The sequence below is a fragment of the Bison bison genome, unplaced genomic scaffold (assembly GCF_000754665.1).
Source record: "Bison bison bison isolate TAMUID 2011002044 unplaced genomic scaffold, Bison_UMD1.0 scf7180017864519, whole genome shotgun sequence".
Lineage (NCBI taxonomy): Eukaryota > Metazoa > Chordata > Mammalia > Artiodactyla > Bovidae > Bison > Bison bison.
Window position 1 is genome coordinate 513862 of NW_011495072.1, and position 25607 is coordinate 539468.

General features: G+C 38.7%; 1 protein-coding gene across 1 annotated transcript in view; it reads left to right on the forward strand.

Annotated features, from left to right (window-relative positions):
- The window catches only part of RNF130 (ring finger protein 130), a 142807-nt gene that overhangs the window by 24750 nt on the left and 92450 nt on the right, over positions 1-25607 (forward strand). Inside the window, exon 2 of the mRNA XM_010830675.1 lies at positions 16822-17016. Within this exon, the coding sequence (XP_010828977.1) occupies positions 17004-17016 (13 nt within the window). The 5' untranslated portion in view covers positions 16822-17003. The remainder of the gene's footprint in view (positions 1-16821; positions 17017-25607) is intronic.

Genomic DNA, 25607 nt, shown 5'->3' on the forward strand with positions numbered 1-25607 from the left:
AAAAAATCATGAAATCAATCCCTATGGAGGACAATTAGGAAGAAAAGCACCATGGTGAGAAGCTATTCACGTGAGAAAACAAATGAGAGAAGTGTGGAGTTTTCATAACCTGAGGTGTTTGTGAACCAAAGTAATGACAAGTCATTCTTTTGTCATTACTTATATTTTTTGTCATGATTGATTTCATGATTTTTTTTTCATGTTCTCCTAGGTCCTTCCTCAGAAGTTTTGCTTAAAGCCCTTTGATCAGTGGTCAGTCAGCATCTGGACAAATACTTCTCTTGTTAGTGTGAGACTGTTCCTTGCCCATCATTTTTTTTTTTTTTTCCATGAAAATGAATCATTTCTTTTAACTCATCATTAATTCAAGGGATAACAACAATCTCATCATACACTTAGCTAGCTCCTGTGAAATGTAAGGAATAGTGGGAAACTATGTAAATAGAAATTTGCATGAAACAAGGACCCTAGATAATTGAATTGTATGAGTTCTTAATATATTTTGCATATTTACCCCATATCAGATGTATGAACTGCAGATATTTCCTCTCTTTCTTTAGGTTGCCTTTTAATTTTGTTGATGCGATCATTTGCTGAGCAGATGCTTTTTAGTTTGATGTGTTCCCAATTGTGTATTTTTGGTTTTGTTGCCTTTGCTTTTGGTGTCAAATCCAAAAACTCATTGCCAAGACTAATGTCAGGGAGCTTACTTCCTGTGTATTCTTTTAGGAGTTTTATGGTTTCAGGTCTTATATTCAGATCTTTAATCCATTTTGACTTGTTTTTGTGTATGTTGTAAGATAGTGGTCCAGTTTCGATCTTTTGCATGTAGCTGTCCAGTTTTTCCAAAGCTTTCCTTTCCCTACTGTATATTCTTGTTTGCTTTGCAGTAAATGAATTGACTCTGTATGTGTGATTATTTCTGGGGACTCTATTCTGTTCCATTGATCTGTGTGTCTGTTTTTATGCCAGTATCAGACTATTTTGATTACTATAGCTTTATAATATAGTTTGAAATTAGGAAGCATGGTGTGTCTAGCTTTGTTCTTCTTCAAGATTGCTTTGTCTATTTGGGATATTTTGTGATCCCATACAAATGACAGGATTATTTGTTCTGTTTCTGTGGGATATGTCATTGAACTTTTTATAGAAATCACATTGAATCTGTAGATTGCTTTGGGTAAAATGGACATTTTAACAATATTAAATCTTCCAAACTATGAGCATAGAATATCTTTTCATTTATTTGTGTCTTTTTCAGTTTCTTTCATTGGTGTCTTATAGTTTTCATTGTTTGGGTCTTACACCTTCATGGTTAGTTTTATTCCTAGATATTTAATTCTTTTTGATGCAGCTATAAATGGGACTGCTTTCTTAATTTCTCTTTCTGGTAGCTTGTTATCAATATAGAACACAAACACAACTGATTTACATATATTGATTTTATGTCCTGCAATTTTATTGAATTTATTAGTTCAGACAGTTTTTTGCGGAATCTTTGGGGTTTTCTATAAATACAGTATCATGTTATCTACAGATAGTATCTTATTGGGCTTCCCTGGTGGCTCTGATGGTACACAGTTTGCCTGCAATGCAGGAGACCCAGGTTCAATCCTTGGATCAGGAAGATCCCCTGGAGGAGGAAATGGCAACCCATTCAGTATTCTTGCCTGGAAAATTCCATGGACAGAAGAACTTGACGGGCTACAGTCCACAGGGTTGCAAAGAGTTGGACACAACTGAACGACTTAACACATACATCTACAAATAGAGACAGTTTTACTTCCTTTCAGACGTGGATGCCTTTTACTTATTTTTCTTGCCTGATTGTTATGGCTAGAATTTCCAGTACCGTGTTACATAAATGTAGCAAAATGGGTATCCTTGTCTTTTCCTAATCTTAGAGGAAGAACTTTTAGGTTTTCACTGTTGAGTATGATGTTAACTGTGGGCTTGTCATTATGTTGAGGTACATTCCCTCTCTACCCATTTTACTTTTTTTTATCATAAATGATGCTGAATTTTATCACATGCTTCTCTGCATTTATGGTGATGATCATATGATTTATATTCTTCTTGTTAATGTGGTATAATCACATTGATTCATGAATGTTGAAGCATCCTTGCATCCCTGGAATAAATCTCACTTGATCACAGTGTATTACTCTTTTAATATGTTGTTGAATGCATGATTATAACATTTGAAAATGTGTTTCAGATAGCCCAGTCTTTTTCAACACTGTCATTTTGTCAGAGCCACTAGTACTAAAAGTATTAGTACTAGAAACAAGAAATGATAAATAAAATAGGAGTGCTCCTGCATCTTTTACTTTTCTGCCCAAGAAGTGATAATGTCCTTCAATGTTGTTTACTTTGAGCTATAAAATGAATGTTTTGGGGAAATCTCATGTATAGCATGGTGACTATAGTTAATAATGCTGCATTGTATACTTAAAATTTGGTAAAATAGTAGGTCATCAGTGTTCTCACCACACACCAAAAAATAAAAGTAACTAACTATATGAGGTAATGGATATGTTAATTGACTTGACTATAATCATTTCACAGTGTATAGGTGTATCAAATCACCGTCTTAAATATATACTTGCTTTGTCGCTCGGTTGTGTCCAACTCTTTGTGACCCCATGGACTGTAGCCCACCAGGCACCTCTGTCCATGGGAATTCTCCAGACAAGAATACTAGAGTGGGTTGCCATGCCCTCCTCCAGGGGCTCTTCCCAACCCAGGGATCGAACCCAGGTCTTCTGTATTGCAGGCAGATTCTTTACTATCTGAGCCACCAGGGAAGCCCCAAATATATATAGTTTTTATTAATAGTTGTCTTAATTATTTTATTAATCATACCTCAGAAAAGCTGGAGTGGCGAGTCATGCCTTCATACACTCCTTTGGGCCTTCAGTGGTGTTCTTACATCTCTCTGTACATTAGCAGGATTTAGTTACAATGAGGTTGTCTAGCTGGTTCTTGATGGCAGCCAAGAAAATTGAACACTATTGATGGAGTGGGTCTCTTTATAGCCACTTACCTGTTTTCAGGAATGCAATGAAAATTTCCACCTTACATGTTTAAGAGTCTTATTGATGATACTATCAGAAAGGAATTCTATGTAGAATGATCACATTTGATTTGGGAAGAGTTTGAAATACTCTGTATTCATGGAGAAATATCTAGCAAGCAGTTGAAAATTAAAGACTAAAGCTCGAGAGAGATTTAGAATTAAGCATTATCTACATATAGGTGATAGTTGAAGCCATGTGAATGGACCCACTGAGAAAAGGGCCTGGGGCAGAGCCTTAGTGAACACACCCGCTGAGAGACTAGCAATGGAAAAATGCGAAAGAGTGCTCAGAGAGCTGGGAGGAAAATGTGATGGGTAGGAGCTAGCAGAAAAGAAAGCCTCAGAAAGAGTTGTACTCAGTGCTCTAATGCTTTTGTGGAATGGGGAGTGATATGGATAAAATAATTAGCATTTCTGTATGTTGTACTGTGATACCATTATCTTACCTTGCAGCGATTTTTTTGGTTATTTTGATTTACAGCATCTCTCTTGCATGAAGTGTTTGTTACATCAGTTGTAATAAAAATTGTTTCTGAACATGACTTTCCAGGTTGATTTGTATTAGCCATCATTTAAAATTACTTTAAGATGCTTTTTATTATGTCATGGAGAACATCCAACAGATATATATATAATTTCTAAGGATGTGAAAAATAATCAAAATCCATTTGAGATCTACAGTAACTAAATAATGATAATGGATGGCTATTGACAAACTTGCTGACTGTTCAGCTATGTATGATCTTTTCTGCAATGCTGATGGATATATCCAGCACTCTAGGTGTGCAGAAGATATTTTATTGTTTTCTTTGCCTTTAAAATTCTATATGAAAAGACTGTAGTTTATAGTAAAAGTTTGTTTCTTCAGAATAAAACCAAAAGTAAAAATTGACAGTTAATAGAAAAATAAGAAACACATCTATTTTGCTTCTTAAAAATACTAGATTTGAAAGTAAAAAGTAGGTGGGTAACATTTGAGAACCTACACGGTTAAAATGTTCTTTTCAGCTCCTCTCAGTATAAGAAGCAGAAGACAGTGGAATATTACCTTTAGTGTGCTAACAGAACAATAAAATCTAGACTTTTTACCTTAATTTATCATTCAAGGATGAGAGAAAGTAAAAGAAGTTTTCAGATATGTAAAGACATGTTTACCATGAAAAGCAAGTTTATCCTTAACAGATCTTCATTGAAAGAACTTCTAAAATATGTAGAATAAGTAAGAAGGAGGAAGCACAGAAGTGAGATACGAATAGTACCGTGGTGGTTAATTTTATGTGTCACCTTCACAGGGCCACAAGGTTCCCAGGTATGTAGTCAACATCATTCTGAGTGTTTCTGTTAGGGTGTTTTTAGGTGAGACAAACATATAAATTGGTAGATTGAATAAGGCAGATTAAAGCAGATTGCCCTCTGTTGTGGTTGGACATCATCCAATCAGTTGAAGGTTTGGATGAAACAAAGGCGGTGATTATCCTTCAAATAAGTAAGTTTCTTCTTGCCTGACTGCCTTCAAACTGGTCGTACTGCCTTCAAACTGGTCGTTGGCTTTTTCCTGCCCTTGGAGTTAAACATCAGCGCGTCTTGCCAGCCTTGGACTGGAACTCCACCATCAACTCTCCAACTTACTGACTTACCCTGCAGATCCTGGGACTTGTTCAGTTCAGTTGCTCAGTCATGTCTGATTCTTTGCGATCCCCTGGACTGCAATACGCCAGGCTTCCCTGTCCATCACCAACTCCCGGAGCTTGCTCAAGTCATGTCCATTGAGTCGATGATGCCATCCAACCATCTCATCCTCTGTTGTCCCCTCTTCCTCTTGCCTTCAGTCTTTCCCAGCATCAGGGTCTTTTCTAAGGAGTCAGTTCTTTGCATCAGGTGGCCGAAGTATTGAAGCTTCAGCTTCAGCATTAGTCCTTCCAATGAATGTTCAGGACGGATTTCCTTTAGGATGGTTTGATCTCCTTGCTGTCCAAGGGACACTCAAAAGCCTTCTATCAACACCGCAACTCAAAAGCATCAGTTGTTCGGTGCTCCGCTTTCTTTATTGTCCTTGATAGCCTCCTTTATGGGACTCATTAGCCTCCATAATTGCATGAGCCAGTTCCTTACGAAATAAATCTCTTTATATACGCAAATATCTTACTGGTCTGTTTCTCTGGAGAACCTTGACTAATATAAGAACGGACAGGCATCTGTAGGTAAAGTTTAACAAACATTGACTGTATGAAGCACTGACTATTAGAGAGGGGATAATTAAAGCAAGGTGGAACTGTATAGTGGACAGTTATGCATAAGATGAGAAGTGGTGATTGGAGTTACTTTCTAAAGGCAGGGTGAAAGGTAGTCCCCCAGAAGATACATTCATGTCTGATCCCTGGAACGTGTGAACGTGGAAACATTATTTGGGGGGTAAAAAGCCTTTGCAGTTGTCATTAATAAAGATCCTTAGATGAGATCATCCTTGATAGCGTAGATAGGTCCTAAATCCAATGAGAAGTGTGTTTGTAAGAGACAGAAGCGAAGGGACACACACAGAGGAGAAGGCCACATGAAAGCAAAGGTTGGAGTTGCAGCCACAAACCAAGGTCACGTGGAGCTGCCAGAAGCTAGAACAGGCAAGGAAGGGTTCTTCACTAGGACCTTCAGTAGAAAGATGGCCCTGCCAGCAACCTTGATTTAACACTTCTGGCCTTCAGAATTGTGAGAGAATAATAAATTCCTGTTGTTTAAACAAACATCAAGTTTATAGTACTTTGTTACAGAAGCCTTTTAAGAGCCTTGTGTTATTTAGGAAGAAGATAGAGACATTGATTAAATGTCTGCATTCACAGATGAAGAAAAAGCCAAATTTCATTTAGTGTTTATAGATGATTTCCCTGGCCTCTTGGATTCTACCTTGGATCCTTAGAGAGATCTCTTGCCCTAGATGTTAATCTTTGGGTAAAGCTCTCCTCTCCTGGATAGTTACCCCTCCTCTCAGGTCAGGGAGGATGGCAAAAGATTAGCATCACAGCTGCCTCTCTGTGTCAAAGGACTTTTCCAGGAAGCTTTCTTCTTAGGTTTGATCTTCTTGATGGGCTTGAGTTGCCAAATGTGGATCCTGGTGGATTAAGAGAGCCCCTCATTGCTGCTTGACTCACATGAGAAATGTGAGTGTTCCAAGTGACAAATTCCTGCTTAAGTTGATTTAAATAAGAAAGACATTAATCCTGTGTCAGAACCAGAAGCTCCAAGGTAGGGCAGCTTTCACTGTCCAGGAATTCAGCACTCAGCAGTGTTCCCAAGGATCTTGTCCCTTTCATTGTCCCTTTGCCATTGTTTTAATAACTTTGCTGCTGCTGCTGCTAAGTCACTTCAGTCGTGTCTGACCCTGTGCGACCCCATAGACGGCAGCCCACTAGGCTCCTCTGTCCCTGGGATTCTCCAGGCAAGAACACTGGAGTGGGTTGCCATTGCCTTCTCCGATTAATAGCTTTAACTTTATCCTAAGATTTTCCCTTCTCTATCATAAAATGACTGTCAGCAAAAACTTGACTCATATGTTCTATTACTCACATCCTGTGGAAAGCAGAGAGAAGTCCTGTCATTCATATGTAATGTAACTTCTGTGTGGTAAATCTTAGATTGTCTGTCTACCTCCCAAAGTTTGGGCTCCAGTAGGTGTCACATAAAGCATGTTACTGTGTAGAGGTGATGACCAAATTAAATTAGGTTTCTGTTTCTGGTTTTCATTTGGTGGTAGGTATTTTTGGCAACTAATAGCATCCATTTGAAACCTCAAAGTGATCCCTTGGCCTTGCCTGAAGCTGGGGCCAAATAGCCTGGAAAGAAATAAATTAAAAAGTGACTGTCCATAGACCTGCCTACAAATGCTCTCCCATGCCTCCTTCCATGTGAACCAGCAAAGACATTCAAGAATGTTAGGTCATCAAGGCAGGACCAGTCTCTGCTTGGAATGAGAGGGAATGAATCTCCTTCCTATGTGTAATTATCCATATTCCTCTTCTGATTCTTAGCATTCTGACTTAGTTGTGTATATTGGGAACTGGATTTGTATAAGTAAAATTTGAAAAATAGTTTCTCAGGAAAGAGCTGATTGGCATGAAATGTTAGTAAGCATTGTTGCTCCAGTAAGAAAAAAGCCTACCAGCAATGTAGAGAGAATTCTAGCTGCAGAGGGTCTTAGACCTCCAAGTGGTTTGAGTGCACACATGGAGGGAGAGGAGTCAGTAAAGAAGGTTAGCAAGGAGGGCTCTGAAAGAAAAGGAGGAAGTGGAGAATCAGGAGGATGGGGGTCTTGGAAGCCAAGAGAGTGTAGAGTGCTCAGCTGGGACACTTGTAGCTGTCAGGTCAGTTTGGAAGAGGATCACACATGTCTTGGGTTTTAGCAATGCTGAGGTTATTGATGCCTTTTCAGAGCACTTTTAGTGGAGTGACTGAATGCAGAGATTAAAATGTCATGAGGAGGGACTTGTCTGGTGGCCCACTGGTTGAGAATCTGCCGTGCAGCGCAGGGTATGTGAGTCCAGTCCCTGATGCGGGAACTAAGATCTCACATGCTGCGGGGCAGCTAAGCCTGTGCACTGCAGTTACTGAACCTGTGTGCTCCAGAGCCAGCTTGCTGCAACTCCTGAGCCCACGTTCCACAACCAGAGAATCCACACACCACAAGAAGAGATCCCACATGGTGCAACAAAGAGCCGACAGCAGCCAAGTAAATACAGGCTTTTAAAATGTGGTGAGAAGTGGGTGGACACTGAGGAGATGAGAATCACAGGTACAGATAGCTCTTGAGAACAGTAGCAGTAAAGGGGAGTCTTTTGAGATACTGTTCTTTCTTCTCCTTTATTTTTACGATGGAAGAAACAAGCAGGTTTAAATGAGAGGAAAAAAGGCAGGGAATGATCATTGATACAAGGTTCCTGAGAAAACAGGAAAGGCTAGGGTCCAAGTTGTTTCTGCAGGCCATTACGATAACAAATCCTACCAGAAAATATATATATATACAACAGAAGTATTTGGGGAGGGATTTAAAAAACTAGATACAAGATTAAGGCAAAAATTAAAATTTACACATAAGTTAACAAATTAAAAGAGTAAGCATTTTCAGTGTTTCAGAGACTAAACAACTGATGAAGACGAGTGATAACAGATGGTGCAGGTTTGACAGGAAACAGCAAACTCTGTAAGGCAATTAGTCTGCAACTGAAAATAAATTAGATTCGAGTGAAATTAGAAATAGTAAGTTTATCCATGGAAGTAATAAAGGGATGAAAGCTAGCGACTTAAGTCCAGTAGCTAAATGTATAAAATTAAGAAGTTGGGTGAAAAACAGTCCTGTGGTTACCAAAGGGGAAAGGGGGAGGGATAAATTTGGGATTAACAGGTGACACTGCTATATACAAAAAAAAAAAACAAGAACTACTGCATAGCACAGGGAACGCTATTCAGTATCTTTTAATAACCTACCAGTTCAGTTCAGTCCCTCAGTCGTGTCCGACTCTTTGCGGCCCCATGAACCACAGCACGCCAGGCCTCCTGGTCCATCACCAACTCCCAGAGTCCACCCAAACCCATGTCCATCAAGTCCGTAATGCCATCCAACTGTCTCATTCTCCATTGTCCCCTTCTCCTCCTGCCGTCAATCTTTCCCAACATGAGGGTCTTTTCAAATGAGTCAGCTCTTCACATCAGGTGGCCAAAGTATTGGAGCCTCAGCTTCAGCATCAGTCCTTCCAATGAATATTCAGGACTGATTTCCTTTAGGATGGGCTGGTTGGATCTCCTAGCAGTCCAAGGAACTCTTAAGAGTCTTTTCCAATACCACAGTTCAAAAGCATCAATTTTTCAGCACTCAGCTTTCTTTATAGTCCAACTCTCACATCCATATATGACTACTGGAAAAACCATAACCTTGACTAGACAGATCTTTGTCGGCAAAGTAATGTCTCTGCTTTTTAAAATGCTGTCTAGGTTGGTCATAACTTTTCTTCCAAGGAGCAAGTGTCTTTTAATTTCATGGCTGCAATCACCATCTGCAGTGATTTTGGATCCCCCCAAAATAGAGTCTGCCACTGTTTCCACTCTTTCCCATCTATTTCCCTTGAAGTGATGGGACAGGATGACATGATCTTAGTTTTCTGAGTGTTGAGCTTTAAGTCAACCTTTTCACTCTCCTCTTTCAGTTTCATCAAGAGGCTCTTTACTTCTTCACTTTCTGCCGTAAGCGTGGTGTCATCTGCATATCTGAGGTTATTGATATTTCTCCCAGAAATCTTGATTCCAGCTTGATTCCCCACACGGCATGGCTTAGTTTCATTGAGTTAGACAAGGCTGTGGTCCATGTGATCAGATTGGGTAGTTGTCTGGGATAGTGGTGTCAGTCTGTCTGCCCTCTGACGCCCTCTCTCAGCGCCTACTGTCTTACTTGGGTTTTTCTTACCTTGGATGTGGAATATCTCTTCATGGCTGCTCCAGCAAAGTGCAGCCACTGCTTCTGACCTTGGACGTGGGCTAGTTCATCTCGGCCGCTGTGCTGTGCAGCTGCCGCTCCTGTGCCACGCATTATTATAACCTTTAGTGGAAAATAATTTATAGAAGAATATATATATATACACACACACACACACACACACACACACACACACCCACTCACACATATATCTAACTGAATCACTTTGCTGTACATCTGAAACTAATCCAACATTATAAATCAATTACACTTCAATTTTCTAAAAAGTTGGGAACAAAAGTAAAGAATTGTATTTTTTATTTGAATCATAAAATTAAATTCAACATTGAAAATAAAGACAAGAAGTAAATCTAAAGATTAAAGAAATTATAATCTAATGTGAAAATAGTGAAAATGGAAACATCTAAATTTAGGGTAACTAGTTAGGTCCATTTTTATTTTTACTTCTTTTACAGAAAACAACTGATAGAATGTTACCCCTGTCAGAACATTACCACATGAAACAGAGTGGTCTTTGGCACAAGCTTTTTCTTTATATCAGGTCTTGCTTAATCTCCCTCTGTTGTTCTTCTCTTGCTCCCGTCATGATATGAGTTAAGTGTCTGCTGTATGCCAGAGATACTGAAAAAGATGCTAGATATCACGTTCCAGGAGACTCAGAGTGTGATAAATGCTAAAATAAATGGAATCTCAGGGTACCATGGGAACATGAATAAAACACCCAACTCAGCGTTAGGAAATTGGGAAGGCTTTTCAGAGAAGATACTTTAGCGCAGTTCTGAGGCTTAGAAGGTGGTCAGCAGAGGAGTAGTGGGATTGGCCTTTAAGGTGGAGGAAACAAGACACGCATTCTCTGGAAGCTAGAGTCTCGCCGGGGCACCTGTGCTGTGTGCCTAAGGATTCCAGCAGCTGCCCATCCCTAGGCCCACTTGGCTCTTGCAAGTTCTCAGGATGCAGGAGGAAGCATCACCCACACAACAATGTGGATATCACTACTTGGCAGATGGGGTGGTTGCAGTTTTAAGAAATGGGAGTGAAACTAATCAACGTGGAGAACTTTAGGCCGCTCTGAGGTGGGGAAGAGAGTATTTATTTACTTATCTACTCACAGCCTACTTTAAATATTCAAATATTTAATATCTGCCCAAATGATCAGTATATCATTGAAGGGCAGATATTAGAGTAGCCCCTGCTCTCCGCAGTTTGAGAGAATTTGTGCACAATTTGTGCTCCTATGCACACCAGCAACGAAGACCCAGTGCAGCCAAAAATAAATAAAATTTGTTTGATTTTCACAAGAAGTTTAAGAGACAGTCTTTGTTCTGTATGTTTATGCTGGTCGCTTGTGCCCTTCCCCTTTCTGCTTGAACAGTTTTCAAGTGTTTTAGCTTCCAACTTCCACTAAACTTAGACCATTATGTTGCTCTTTTCCTTTCCTAAATTTGTAAGCTCTCTGCGTTGGCATTTTTAACTACTTTGTTGATATTTAATTTCTGTGCCAGGCATGCATCTTCAATCCATTTAGTGGTGCTTTAACATTAAAGACCAAGGTGTTTGGTTCTGTTGTATTTCTCTCTGGTATTTAGTATGTTACTAAGCATTTAAGTTAATATTCGTTAAAGTGAGTATTCCCTAATTGTTCCTGTCCAGAATTGTTTGGTTCTTGTTAAGGGATAATTAGTCTCATTACTGTTTCTGGGCTCAACAGGAAAGTCCATACAGAAAAAAAATTGAAGTTAAGTTTCTCAATAATGTAAAAATGTTTTCCAAATTTACTGAGATACATTTGACAAATAAAATTGTAAAATAGTTTATCATTTTATATCACCTATTATTTCACATTTTCATTATGATTTTTAGTGGAAGTAAATTTAGTGATTCATAGATATTTTATGCCATACTACTGCTTGTCTTTACTTAATAAATTACTTCAAGTATAAACAACTGGGATTAAATTCTGGAATAGTGCCAGTCAGTCATCAGTCCTCTTGAGAAGTTGTGTTGTAGAGCTGTTGACATTATTTCATTGTTCAAGTTATTTGTTAATTAAAGCCAAGCATAGATAAGCATACCATGGTACTAAGTGATTATAAAAATCCCTTATTTTTTTTTTCTGAACTTCCTTGAACAAGAACGTGAATTTAGGGACTTCCCTGGTGGCTCAGCTGGTAAAGAATCCGCCTGCAATGTGGGAGACCGGGGTTTGATCCGTGGGTTGGGAAGATCTCCAGAGAAGGGAAAGGCTACCCACTCCAGTATTCTGGCCTGGAGAATTCCATGGACTGTATAGTCCATGGGGTCGCAAAGAGTTGGACATGACTGAGCAACTTTCACTTCATCGGTGGTCCAGTGGTTAAGAATCCCCCTGCCAATGCAGAGGACATGGGTTTGATCCCTGGTTCAGGAAGATTCCATGTGTCGAGGGGCGGTTAGAGCCTGCATGCTACAACTAGTAGAGCCTGTGCTCTGCAACAAGAGGAACCACTGCAGTGAGAAGCCTGCACACCACAACTGCAGAGTAGCCCCCACTCTGCAATTTGAGAAAGTCCGAGCACACCAGCAACAGAGACCCAGTGCAGCCAAGAGCAGATAAAATCTGTTAAATAAGAACTTGAATTTCTTACTATATTTTTATTGATATAAAGGTTTTCAAAGACCCTTAGTGAATAATGATTTGGATAAATTTGGGGGAACAGGAAACTTCTTTTCCACATACAATCTGTTGTTGGAATTTATATTGATGATGGAGTTGTTCGTAGAATCTGTTCTTAGTGGGTGAGGATTCCTTAAGAGGATTTTTAATTTTCCCTTCAGTATGTTTCGTAAATTTTGCTCTTTTGTTGTACCCCTTGGTGTGTCTTTTCAGTCTTAGACTTTGTGACTTACTAGAGAACTGCTGTTCTTCCAAGTGGACAATGATACTGTTAAAATCAGAGAGAAAGAATGAAATCGAAGTGGTAGGTATTAGGAGCTAGGAAAATGGGGTGGAGGTGTGCTACTGGGTTGTGGATAGACTTCACACACATCTGTGCAGAAAATACCCATGTTTCATAGAAGACAAGCATACAGATCTCTAGGTATTCTTGAAAATTTTCCCAAGACAGTGAGGTTATCATAACACATTGACTAAATGCTTATATTTTTAAGCATGATAATTATCTATGAAACAGACATTATTACTGAAAGTAATATCTGTTTCAAAATCTCAGAGTTTGAAGATTTTTTTGTGTCTTTCAAAAGTTGACTATTAAAATCATGACATAGGGCTTCCCTGGTGGCTCAGAGTGTAAAAATACTGCCTGCAATGCAGGAGACCTGGGTCGGGAAGATTCCCTGGAAAAGGAAACGCCAACCCACTCCAGTATTCTTGCCTGGAGAATCTTATGGACATATGGACAGAGGAGCCTGGTGGGCTATAGTTCATGGGGTCACAAAGAGTCAGACACGACTGAGAAACTTACACAAAATCATGACATAACCTTTTTTTCTCTCTGTTTGACTGAGAAAGGACTTAAGTTTCAGAGTGTAGAAACTGTTTCAGGAAAAGGTGAGTCATAGTTGTCAACAGTGTCAATCACGACAAATTGGGAAATCATCTGTCTCCCGCTTTGTAGTAACAAATATGCTCTCATTGCTGTTCATCACCAGGATAATAAAAGAATTTAGGGAAAGCTATTATTTAAGAGGGAATGATAGATGTAGCATTTCTCTGAAGTTAGTGACATCTCTACATTTTACGTTTTCTCTAAGTAGTGTGAACATTTCATTTCTTTTGCTAAGCAGTGTGCTTCCAGGGCATAGACAGCAACCATTTCCCCCCTGGTGTTGTCTTATTGTACACCTCATTTGTTTAATGTTTAATTTTTCATTGTTTATTTCCTTCTAGTGTTACCCATTTGTGCTGCGCTCCTTTCCTTCCCTCCCTCTCAGCCCTCAGAGTACTGGCAGTGCCAATTCCAGGAAGGCTAGGGCACACCGTTCTCTGGCACTGCATGTCTTCAGAATAAATGTTTGTGACTTTCTTCCTCCTTCTGAACTGCCCTTCCCTTTTCATTTTAACCTGCTATAAAAGTAAGGATGAGAATGGAAAGAGCAGCCAGGGACAGCTTTTTAAGATAGGCAGAGTGCCAGAGATATACTTCCCGTGTTTGCAGAATCAAAAATTGATCAACTTCCCCTGACAAATTTAAATGTACTTGAAAAAACTTCCCTCCAAATCTAGGACAATGACCATGTAATTTATTGTCCCAGTGGATAGTTTCGGTGTCTTTGTGTATTTTGTTAGACAAGTAGCTATAATAAGTTAATATATGTATCCTAATGTGAAACTATAGAGACATATTTGCCCATAAATATAAATTAGATGAGGCTGTCCTGGTGACACAGCAGTAGAGAGTCCACCTACAATGTGGAAGCCACAGAAGACGTGGGTTTGATCCCTGGGTGGAAAAGATTCCCTGGAGAAGGGCACGGCAGCCCACTCCAATATTCTTCCTTGGATAATCCCATGGACCGAGGAGCCTGGCAGGCTACAGTCCTTAGGGTCACACAGAGTTGGACACAACTGAAGTAGCTTAACACAGCACATAAATTACAGGAATATTTATTCTAGTTTCATGTTATTTTCCGTGATAGTTCAGTTGGTAAAGAATCCTCCTACAGTGCAGGAGACCCTGGTTCCATTCCTGGGTTGGGAAGATCTGCTGGAAGCTACCCACTCCAATATTCTTGGACTTCCCTTGTGGCTCAGCTGGTAAAGAATTCGCCTGCAGTCTGGGAGACCTGAGTTCGATCCCTGGGTTGGGAAGATCCCCTGGAGAAGGGTAAGGCTACCTACTCCAGTATTCTGGCCTGGAGAATTCCATGGACTGTACAGTCCATGGGGTCGCAAAGAGTCAGACACAACTGAGCGACTTTCACTTCACATGTTACTTTAACTAATTTAAACTTTCATATGCAGACCTGAACTTTTCTAATTTTCTTCGACACTTACTGAGAAGTTTGTTCAAGGATACTTGAATTTTAACAAGACTGTTAGTAACAGAACCAAAAGTTTGGCTTTCTCATTTACGCCAAGCAATATCAGTCTCCTTGTGGTGATGATGGAGATGGGGATCAGGAGATAAGTAATGCAAAGAAATAGAGGAAGGCAACAGAATGGGAAAGACTGGAGATGTCGTCAAGAAAATTAGAGATACCAAAGGAACATTTCATGCAAAGATGGGCACAATAAAGGACAGAAATAGTATGGACCTAGCAGAAGCAGAAGATATTAAGAGGTGGCAAGAATACCCAGAAGATCTATACAAAAAAAAAAGATCTTCATGACCCAGATAACCACAATGGTGTGATCACTCACCTAAAGCCAGATGAAGTCAAGTGGGCCTTGGAAGCATCATTACCAACAAAGCTAGTGGAGGTGATGGAATTCCAGTTGAGCTATTTCAAATCCTAAAAGATGATGCTGTGAGAGTGTTGCACTCAATATACCAGCAAATTTGGAAAACTCAGCAGTGGCCACAGGATTGGAAAAGGTCTGATTTCATTTCAATCCCAAAGAAAGGCAATGCCAAAGAATGCTCAAACTACCACACAATTGCACTCATCTCACATGCTAGTAAAGTAATGCTCAAAATTCTCCAAGCCAGGCTTCAACAGTATGTGAACCGTGAACTTCCAGATGTTCAAGCTGGATTTAGAAAAGGCAGAGGAACCAGAGATCAAGTTGCCAACATCTGCTGGATCATCGAAAAAGCAAGAGAGTTCCCAGAAAAACATTTATTTCTCCTTTATTGACTGTGCCAAAGTCTTTGACTGTGTGGATCACAACAAACTGTGGAAAATTCTGAAAGAGATGGGAATACCAGACCACCTGACCTGCCTCTTGAGAAATTTGTATGCAGGTCAGGAAGCAACAGTTAGAACCAAACACGGAACAACAGACTGGTTCCAAATTGGGAAAGGAATAGGTCAAGGCTGTATATTGTCACCCTGCTTATTTAACTTATATGCAGTGTACATCATGTGAAATGCTGGGCTGGATGAAGCACAAGTTGGAATCAAGATTGCTGGGAGAAATATCAATAACCTCAGATATGCAGATGACACCACCCTTCTGGCGGATAGTAAAGAGGAACTACAGAGCCTCTTGATCAAAGTGAAAGAGGAGAGTGAAAAAGTTGGCTTAAAATTCAACATTCAGAAAACTAAGATCATGGCATCTGACCCCATCATTTCATGGCAAACAGATGGGGAAACCGTGGAAACAATGACAGACTTTATTTTTTTGGGTTCCAAAATCACTGCAGATGGTGACTGCAGCCATGAAGTTAAAAGACGCTTGCTCCTTGGAAGAAAAGTTGTGACCAACCTAGATAGCGTATTAAAAAGCAGAGATATTACTTGGCTGACAAAGGTTCATCTAGTCAAAGCTATGATTTTTCCATTAGTCATGGATGAATGTGAGAGTTGGAGTATAAAGAAAGCTGAGCACAGAAGAATTGATGCTTTTGAACTGTGGTGTTGGAGAAGACTCTTGAGTCCCTTGGACTGCAAGTAGATCAAACCAGTCAATCCAAAAGGAAATCAGTCCTGAATATTCATGGGAAGGACTGATGCTGAAGCTGAAACTCTTGATAGTTTGGCCATCTGATGCAAAGAACTGACTTAATGGACAAGACCCTGATGCTGGGAAAGATTGAAGGCAGGAGGAGAAGGGGACGATAGAGGATGAGATGGTTGGATGGCATCACCAACTTGATGGATGTGAGTTTGAGCAAGCTCCTGGAGTTGGTGAGGGACAGGGAAGCCTGGCGTGCTGCAGTTCATGGCATGGCAAAGAGTCAGACAGGACTGAGCAACTGAACTGAACTGCGGTGAATGAGCAGAAGTCAGGGTAGATCCATCCCTTGGATTGCTGGGGGTTCTGTTTGTCATATCTTCCTCCTCTCTTCACCAACCTACATTAGATATGGTCAGTCTTTAATATTTTATCAATCTGTGAAGTTAAACAGTCTTTCCCTTCTAATTTCCTTTACAGGTAACGTTTTAATGGAGCATCTCTCTCCCTGAACAGATATGGACTCGGATTCAGGACTGCGTTGTCCTTTGTGGATGTATTTATAGCTCTGCTGGGAGCAAGCTGCTTGAAGTGCTGTGGTATCCAGAGAATAGTTAAGCACTTTGACGAAGACTTGATTGATTTTGTTTCCTTGAGGAAAAAGTTAATATCTCTGGTTGTTTTTTTTCCCTCTTCTCATCTGTCTAGTTGCTGATCATCTGGGCTGTGATCCTCAAACACGGTTCTTTGTCCCTCCTAACATCAAACAGTGGATTGCCTTGCTGCAGAGGGGAAATTGCACCTTTAAAGAGAAAATATCACGGGCTGCTTTCCACAATGCAGTTGCTGTAGTCATCTACAATAATAAATCCAAAGAGGAGCCAGTCACCATGACTCATCCAGGTAAACAAAAAGGAAGTTGTAGATTTTGTTTTCCCTCTGGCAAATTATTGCTTTATAGGAACACATTCTACCTCTTGCTGAAACCATATCATTTCCAACATAATTCTAGGATTATATTTTTCTTTGGTATTGCCATTTGTTTGTTGAGATACATTTTTTTTCTTTTAGTCGAACTTTTTCTTACATAACGACAGTAAAACACTGTGAGACTTGCACTCATTAAGGAACTGACTGTGACTGAATCCTTAGTCATTTCACATTTCACTTGATAACTTTGAAAAATAGTATCTTAGATTTAGAATCATTCATCCAGATTATGTCATGCCTTTTATCTTATCAAAATGAATGTTGAAACTAACTTAGTAATTACTTTAATTATAGCAGTAACCATATTTCTTCATTTCTGTGGAAACAGGATATTTCTAATGTGCTTGTTTTAATAACAATGGTGCAATTTATTGAGCACTGCTGTATATATGGCAGGCACGATATAGCAGGGAATTTTTTGGTTTTTATTAGACTTTACTTTTTAAAGCAATTTTAGGTTCCCAGCAGAATCTGGACATTTTTCAGACTGGCTTTTTTCACTTAGTTATATGCATTTAGGTTTCCTCCATGTCTTTTCATGACTTGATCGCTCATTATTTTTGAGTGCTGAATATTCCGGTTTCTGGGTGTTCCACAGTTTATTTATCAAGTCACTTACTGAAGGACATCTTGGTTGCTTCCAGGTTTGAGCAGTTATGAGTGAAGCCACCATAAACATACGTGCAGGTTTTTGTGTGGACATAAGTTTTCAATTCCCTTGGATAAATACTAAGGAGCCTGATTGCTGAGTTGTACAGTAAGAGGATAGTTTTGTAAGAAACCATCAAACTATTTTCCAGAGTGGCTGTACCACTTTATATATTTCCAGCAGCAGAAAATGAAAGTTTCCTGTTACTCCACATCCTCACCAGCATTTCGTGCTGTCAGTTTTTTTTTTTTCCTTCTTTTTGGTCATTGTAATAGGTTGTTTTAATTTGTGTTTCTCTGGTGACATGATGTAGAGGAGTCTCTTTTTTATGTATTTTCTTAGACAGTCATGGCCTCATGGCCTCATCATGGCCATGTATGTTATAGGTACTCTCCCACTTACAGACCAAGAGATTGAAGCAAGCAAGGGCCAGCAGAAGAGAGGCTTAGACACAGGTGTTTTGGTGTTTACCTTTCAGTTTACCAATCTATTACAACTAGTTGAAACCTAGATAAACTTTAATTTTGCACTTATAAAAAATGTTAAAGATTAATGACTTATTTAAAGAATTAACTCTTTAATCATAATTAATATTTGCATTATCAATTTTAGACAGTTGTCTTGCAAAGACCTCACCTAATTTAAGATCATTGATACTTTTGTGTATATCTTAATAGAATAACGCAGATTAATTTAAATTTTATTGCTCTAACTTGTTTTATTCCCTTCAAATTAAGCATTTTAGAATTAAAATATATATATTTTTTCTTTCTCCAAAAGTAATTTGTGTTTATTGTAGGAAAACTGAAACTTTTTAAGGAAGGTATAAATAAAATAGAATGTGTGATTTTCACTGTCAGAGATCACTAACACAGCATTGTAAATCAGTTATCCTCAAAAAAAAAATGACAGTGGTTTTTCTGCCTAGGTCTTAGAGCAGATGCCAGTTTGCTCTCATCAGCTGTATTAGAGGGAAGAAAAAACTTCGAAATTTTGGACCTAATCATTCCTTGCTGTTTTCTTCTTACTGAAAACACAAAGAAAAATGGATAGCGAGAAATTCAACTGAGCAGAATGTATTTTTCTTTTTATGTGATGTTATTTTACATATACAAAACCACTAGAGAGGTAGTGAGAATGAGAATCTTTTAAGTATGTAAAGATCTGGGGATTATAAGAGAGGGAATCAAGTTTGTCTTTTTTTTCTCCCTCAATGATTTTTTGTTTAAAAAGGGAGAGAATTCTTTCTAAATTAACATGGATTTTCCATCTGTGTTCCTTGAAATGTTAAGAGTATCCAAAAATGTTCCATAGATGACCCATGGAGGAAAAAAGGTAAATGATGAAATAAGTTTTAGAAAATGCTTGAAAAATATTTCAATTTTAGAAGCTCCTAATAAACATACTGAAGTCTCTGAGAAGTCTTAAAGACTTGTTTTAATTGATTAACCTGCAGTTTCCCAAATTTATTAACCATGTAACTCTTTTATTACATTTTAGCTGATAACACAAATAAGGAAAATTAGATAGAGTTTGAGGATATATTCTTAGGATATAGAACTTTTGTAAGGCAAATGTAATATAAAAGCAATAAGAAATGGCTTTATAGTGCAAAACTATGGCTTTATAATACACAGAAAATTAGAAAGAACGTGAGACAATGCTTCAGAGAGAAATTTAGTATGTCTAATACCATTAAAGAACTCAAACATTGTGATCCAGTAATGTCACATCTAGACAGATGCTCTGGGATACTCCTCAGATTTTGATGTATATGTGTATCCTCTGGGAATCTTGTTAAAATGGAGATTTTGATTGAGTAGGTCTGGAGTGTAGCCTGAGACTCTGTTTTTAAGAAGTTTATATGTGACACTAATGCCACTGGTCCACAGGTCTGGCTTTGAGAAATAGGTAAAGATAAGAAAGCTAGGTTTCCTTCTCAGATTTTTCACTGACTTCCTCCCCGTGATGTAGGCCACGTTGCCTCCTCTGTAGGAAGACCTCTTTGGTCTCTCAGTCTCTTTCTCTGGAAGGCCATGAGTCCTTGCTGTGGAGGACAGCAGCATAGACAATCTCTGTGCTCTGAGAACCATTGTTCTCCTGGCTCATTAGTGTGCACTGCTTCTCTCTCCTTCACAGAGCCCTTTCTTCCTGTTTCTGTGTAAGGTTCAAGGACCCTTCTGTCAGAGTAACTAGATACCCCTTGTATCTGTACCTGCAAAGATACCTGGAATATACCTGTAGTTCCGCATCTCAAGGGGGAGATCCGTGTTTTAGCCCTCCCCTGCTCACATGTCAATTCTGTTATCCACCCGTCATTTGAGAAACAGCACTTTGTGCTGTGCATTGTAATATGAACTAATATGAACTGGTGAGAGTTGATAAAAAGAGCCCTGGGCCACACCCTCAGTGAGTTTACTGTCTGAGGCCCCTTCAGTCTTCATAGCGTCTTTTTTGTAGCTCTGGACGGCACTGTCCTTTTGTTTTCTGTTGTCATCATGTGTATACTTGACTGGCGGTAGAGAGAAGACTGTGGGTTTCTTTAAGTTAAAGTTTGTGTCTTTTTATTTTCTGCAATGGTTAGCAAAATATCTTGAACAAAATAAGTATGTGCTGCATTGAAATGATTTCATGAAGATATTTAGCTTTGTTAAGCTTTCATTTCATTTAAGGATATATTTTATAACTAATTTTAAAATTTAACATTGTTAAGTATTTCATTTTCTTGCCATGTTGACAATGTTTCAAGAGCTTATTCCTGTTTGTTCTAATGAATGCCCTTCATCTGGTGGCTGAAGGACATCTTTTCTGGCACAGTGTCCATGACATCATTGACAGGAAAGACCGCTCAATTTGTGGTTTTATTTGTTACCTCTACTTGGCAGAATAAGTTCTTTGTAATGTAGTTAACAAATATGTGGTAGTATAAAGGGGAAGTTATGGGCACTTGCATAGTTTAAAATAATGCACATTTGTATAAAAGTTAAGGATTTATTTTCCTGGTTTTTAAAAATTAATATAGACTTTATTGCTTAACAGTCATAAATTGTGTCAAATTGTTGTCAAGTCAGAGAGCTCTTTGATAGTTTTATTTGTATGTCTGTAAGAATCTGTGAGCATTTTTTCATTTTAATAGGAAGATGAGGTAATTTAGGTAAACATTTAACCATATAATTTACTTTTCTATCTTTATGTCAATTAGCAGTATCGAATGCTTCTTTAGTGTTCCTTTAACTGGTTGAATAGAATCAATCAAATAGCTCTTTACCTTTTCTGCATCATATTCTCTTTTTTAAAAAAGATATATAGCTCTATATTATCTAGCAATGAATAGAAAAAAATTACTCTGTAAAATATAGAATATTCTCTTTGTGAATAGGAAAAAAATCACACCTTGTAAAAACAAGTAAAGATAAATCACAAATACATTGTAAAATATCTTTAAATATCCATAATTTGGGCCACTTAATGTAAATCTATTCTTTTATTCTAAAAGCCCATCAAGAAAATAAATAATAGTCATACTGTTGCTTTAACTGTTTAGTTTTTAGGGTCTAATTGAATATGAATTTAATTACTTCAGAACAGATTGAGTTTGCATTTTAAATATTCTCTTTGTGAATAGGAAAAAAATCACACCTTGTGAAAACAAGTAAAGATAAATCACAAATACATTGTAAAATATCTTTAAATATCCATAATTTGGGTCACTTAATGTAAATCTATTCCTTTATTCTAAAAGCCCATCAAGAAAATAAATAATAGTCATACTGTTGCTTTAACTGTTTAGTTTTTAGGGCCTAATTGAATATGAATTTAATTACTTCAGAACAGATTGAGTTTGCATTTTAAATTTTACTATACTCTTAATTGTGTCTGTGGCCTGAGTTTGCAAATATCTCTTCTGTATCTTCCATATGATCCATACACTTTTTTCAGAAATTCATGATTATCAAGAAAAATTTGAAACTAATATGTAAGCAGTAGCTTTTGAAAAAGAACAACTTTTAAAAAATGACTGCTGATGATTGTTTTAAAACATTCCTGTAAGCTCTGAACTTGTCCTTTATTTCCCTGGAAGTGGAGAGCCCCTCCCTCTGCTAGATACTTAAGACAATTTATCTTCTAGTATTCCTAATTCAGACACTGCAGGCTCAGTATCCTGAGTAAATTGATTGGACTCATCACTTGACTTGTGATTTTATCTTGCTTGTACTTATCCTTTCCTCTCCAGCAGTAGAAGAGGAGGAAGCTGAAATAATGTAAACGATCTGCGTGGGGTTTAGAATACTAGCTTAGAAATCAGTTTCACAGGTTACAGGACAGAAGGCATTTTTTACTTGTTAGCTGTTCATATGACGGTGACCTGGATTTACAGGGACAAGCTCAGAGCTAGTGCCGCAGGCACAGCTGCTAAGGAAAATGGTGCAGCCTTGCTCCATGTGTTAGAGGACTGGTAAAGATTCATTGATACCTTACAATGCTCCTCAGTTCGGATTTTTCAGGAGGTAGGATACTGAAAATTCTTGGCTCTGTAGAACTGTCCTTTGTATTTACAGAGTGTTTAGCCTCCCAGGCACATGCCTACTAAATGCCCAAAGTACCCCTCCATAGTTTTAACTGTAAAATCCTTCCCCAGAGTTTGTAGATGGACTCTCCCTAGGAGGGCTTTTCTGCCCTTGTAAGACTTACTGTCAAACTCTTAAGTCTGTAGAGCCTTTGGAGGAGGAATGAAAAGAAGTCACTTGTTGGTGAGGGTCAGTTCAGTTCAGTCGTTCAGTCGTGTCCGACTCTTTGCGACCCCAATGGGAACAAAAAAACTGATGAAGGGAAAAGTGATAGACTTGGATATTATTTACTCATATGTTGCATTTCTGGTGTTCTTTTTTCCTTTGTATAGTCAGAGATATCTAATGTCATTTCCCTTTCAGTCTAGATAATGTTTTAAATCATTTCTTGCAGCACAGATCTGCTGTGACAAATTCTCTCATCATTCATTTACCCTAAAGTGTCTTTTTCTGCTGTCATTTTTTAAGGACATAGACGTAGAATTCTGGGTTTAAGCACTTTAAAAGTGTTGTTTCTTTGTTTTCTAGTCACTGTTTTTTTTTCCAGATAAGTTCCATTTTATGGCATGACTCTTTAAAATAAACCTTTTAGAACAGATTTACATTCACAGAAAAATTGCAAAGATAGTACAGATAATTCCCATAGACACTGTGCCCAGTTTCTCTTATTATTAACATATTACATTAGCATGGTACATTTGTTGCACTTAGTGAACCAATATTGGCATGTTATTATTAACAATTATTAATTGTTCATTAATAATTAATGAATCAATATTGGTATATTGCATGCATGTGTGTGTTAAGTCACTTCAGTCCTGTCCCATCCTTGGTGACCCCATGGACTGTAGCCCACCAGGCTCATCTGTCCATGGTATTCTCCAGGCAAGAATACTAGAGTAGGTTGCCCTGCCCTTCTCGAGGGGATCTTCCTGACCCAGGGATCAAACCCATGTCTCTTATGTCTCCTGCAGGCAGATTCTTTACCCACTAAGCCACCAGGGAAACTCTTGGTATGTTATTATTAACTAAAGTCCATATTTTATTCAGTTAGGCTTATCCTTGGGCTTCCCTTGTGGCTCAGCTGGTAAAGAATCTGCCTGCAATGTAGGAGACCTGGGTTCGATCCCTGGGCTGGGAAGATCCCCTGGAGAAGGGAAAGGCTACCCATTCCAGTATTCCGTCCTGGAGAATCCAATGGACAGAGGAGTCTGGGAGGCTACAGTCTAGTCCATGGGGTCGCAAGAGCTGGATATGACTGAGCGACTTTCACTACACTTCCAATTTTATTTCAGTTTCTTTAGTTTTTATCTGACGTCCTTTGGAGTTCCAGGATCCCATCTAGGATATTACATTACTTTTGGTCATTATATCTGCTAGGCTTCTCTTGGCTATGACAGTTTTTTAGGACTCCTGTTCAGGTATTTTGTGTAATGTCCTTCAGTGGGATTTGTTTGCTTTTTCTTCATGATTAGACTGAGGATAAAGGTTTGAGGGAGGAAGGCCGCAGGGGTAAGGTGTCATACTCATCGCCTGTCATGCTGTACCAGTGTGAGTGATCACTGTTGGTGTTGCCTTGACTACCTGGCTGTTGATCAGGCTTCTCCATCATAGCGTTCCTCTTTCCCTCTTCTGTACAGCGCTCTGTAGGAGGCCACTGTGCACAGCCCACACTTCAGGCGCTGGGGGTTAGGCTTCCCCTCCTTAGGGCAGAGTATCACATATTTACTTGGAATTATTCCATATGATGGTTTGTCTCTTTTCTGTTGATCTATTCAGTCATTTATACGTATCAGAATGGACTTACGGATATTTATTTTGTACTTTGTATTACAATACAATATTTCTTGGCTTATTTTTTGTTCACATTCCAACTTTGGCCATTGGGAGCTCTTTCAGTTGACTCTTGTGTCCTTTGACATGCTTCCATTACTATGAGTGTTGGGGGTTTTTTTGTTTTGTGTTTTGAGCATTTTCTTCTTTTCTGGTGCTTTAAGATGCTCCAGGTTCATCTTGTATATATTTCCTTTCCCATTCCTAGAATCAAGGATTTCTCCAAGGAACCCTAGTTTCCATTTATTGGAAAATAATACTAGAAATCAAGCTCTGGGTATTAGATGTACTTGTTACTATTAAGGTTTTATTGTTTCTGGACCTTCTCAGTTGACAGAGAAAGGAAATATATATGTGTGTATACTAATATCTGTATATGCACATAACTAAATATTTCTATATATAACCATTTGTATCTGTATTAAACTAAGAATGAGTTCATACTTAGGTTTCCAACTTTAATCCATTATATTACATGGATCCTTGTGGTTTTCTCCCTTTGCTTGTCTGTAAACTCCCACTCCAAAAGTGAGAAACCTGACTGACACCAACCACCATCCATTTTCTTCAGTTCACTGAGCTCTCAGACTTAGAAGTTTTTAAACATAAAAAGCATATTGTAAGGCCTTTGGAGTGCTGGTGCTTGGTATAAAAGCTATCATAAGTTTTCTTCTCAATTTAAATATTCCCTGGTTGGAATGCCTGTGGACTTAACTTTTCTTTCTCCACTCATTAAAATTTTTTTTTTATCAAAAACTTGTACCTAATCAAATTTGCAAGCTTTTGCACAGCAAAGGAAACCATAAACAAAATGAAAAGACAGCCTACAGACTGGGAGAAGATATTTGCAAGTGGTACAACTGACGAGGGCTTACTTTCCAAAATATACAAACAGCTCATATAGTTCAATAACAGAAAAGCAAACAACCCAATAAAAAAATGGGCAGAAGACCTAAATAGAAAGTTCTCCAAAGAAAACATAACAGGTGACCTATAAACAAATGAAAAGATGCTGATCATCACTTATTATTAGAGAAATGCAAAGCAAAACTATAATGAGTTCACCTCACATGGGTCAGAATTCAGTTCAGTCCAGTTGCTCAGTCGTGTCTGACTCTTTGCTACCCCATGAATCGCAGTATGCCAGGCCTCCCTGTCCATCACCAACTCCCGGAGTTCACTCAAACTCACGTCCGTTGAGTCGGTGATGCCATCCAGCCATCTCATCCTCTGTCGTCCCCTTCTCCTCCTGCCCCCAATCCCTCCCAGCATTAGAGTCTTTTCCAATGAGTCAACTCTTTGCATGAGGTGGCCAAAGTACTGGAGTTTCAGCTTTAGCATCATTCCTTCCAAAGAACACCCAGGGCTGATCTCCTTTAGAATGGACTGGTTGGATCTCCTTGCAGTCCAAGGGACTCTCAAGAGTCTTCTCCAACACCACAGTTCAAAAGCAT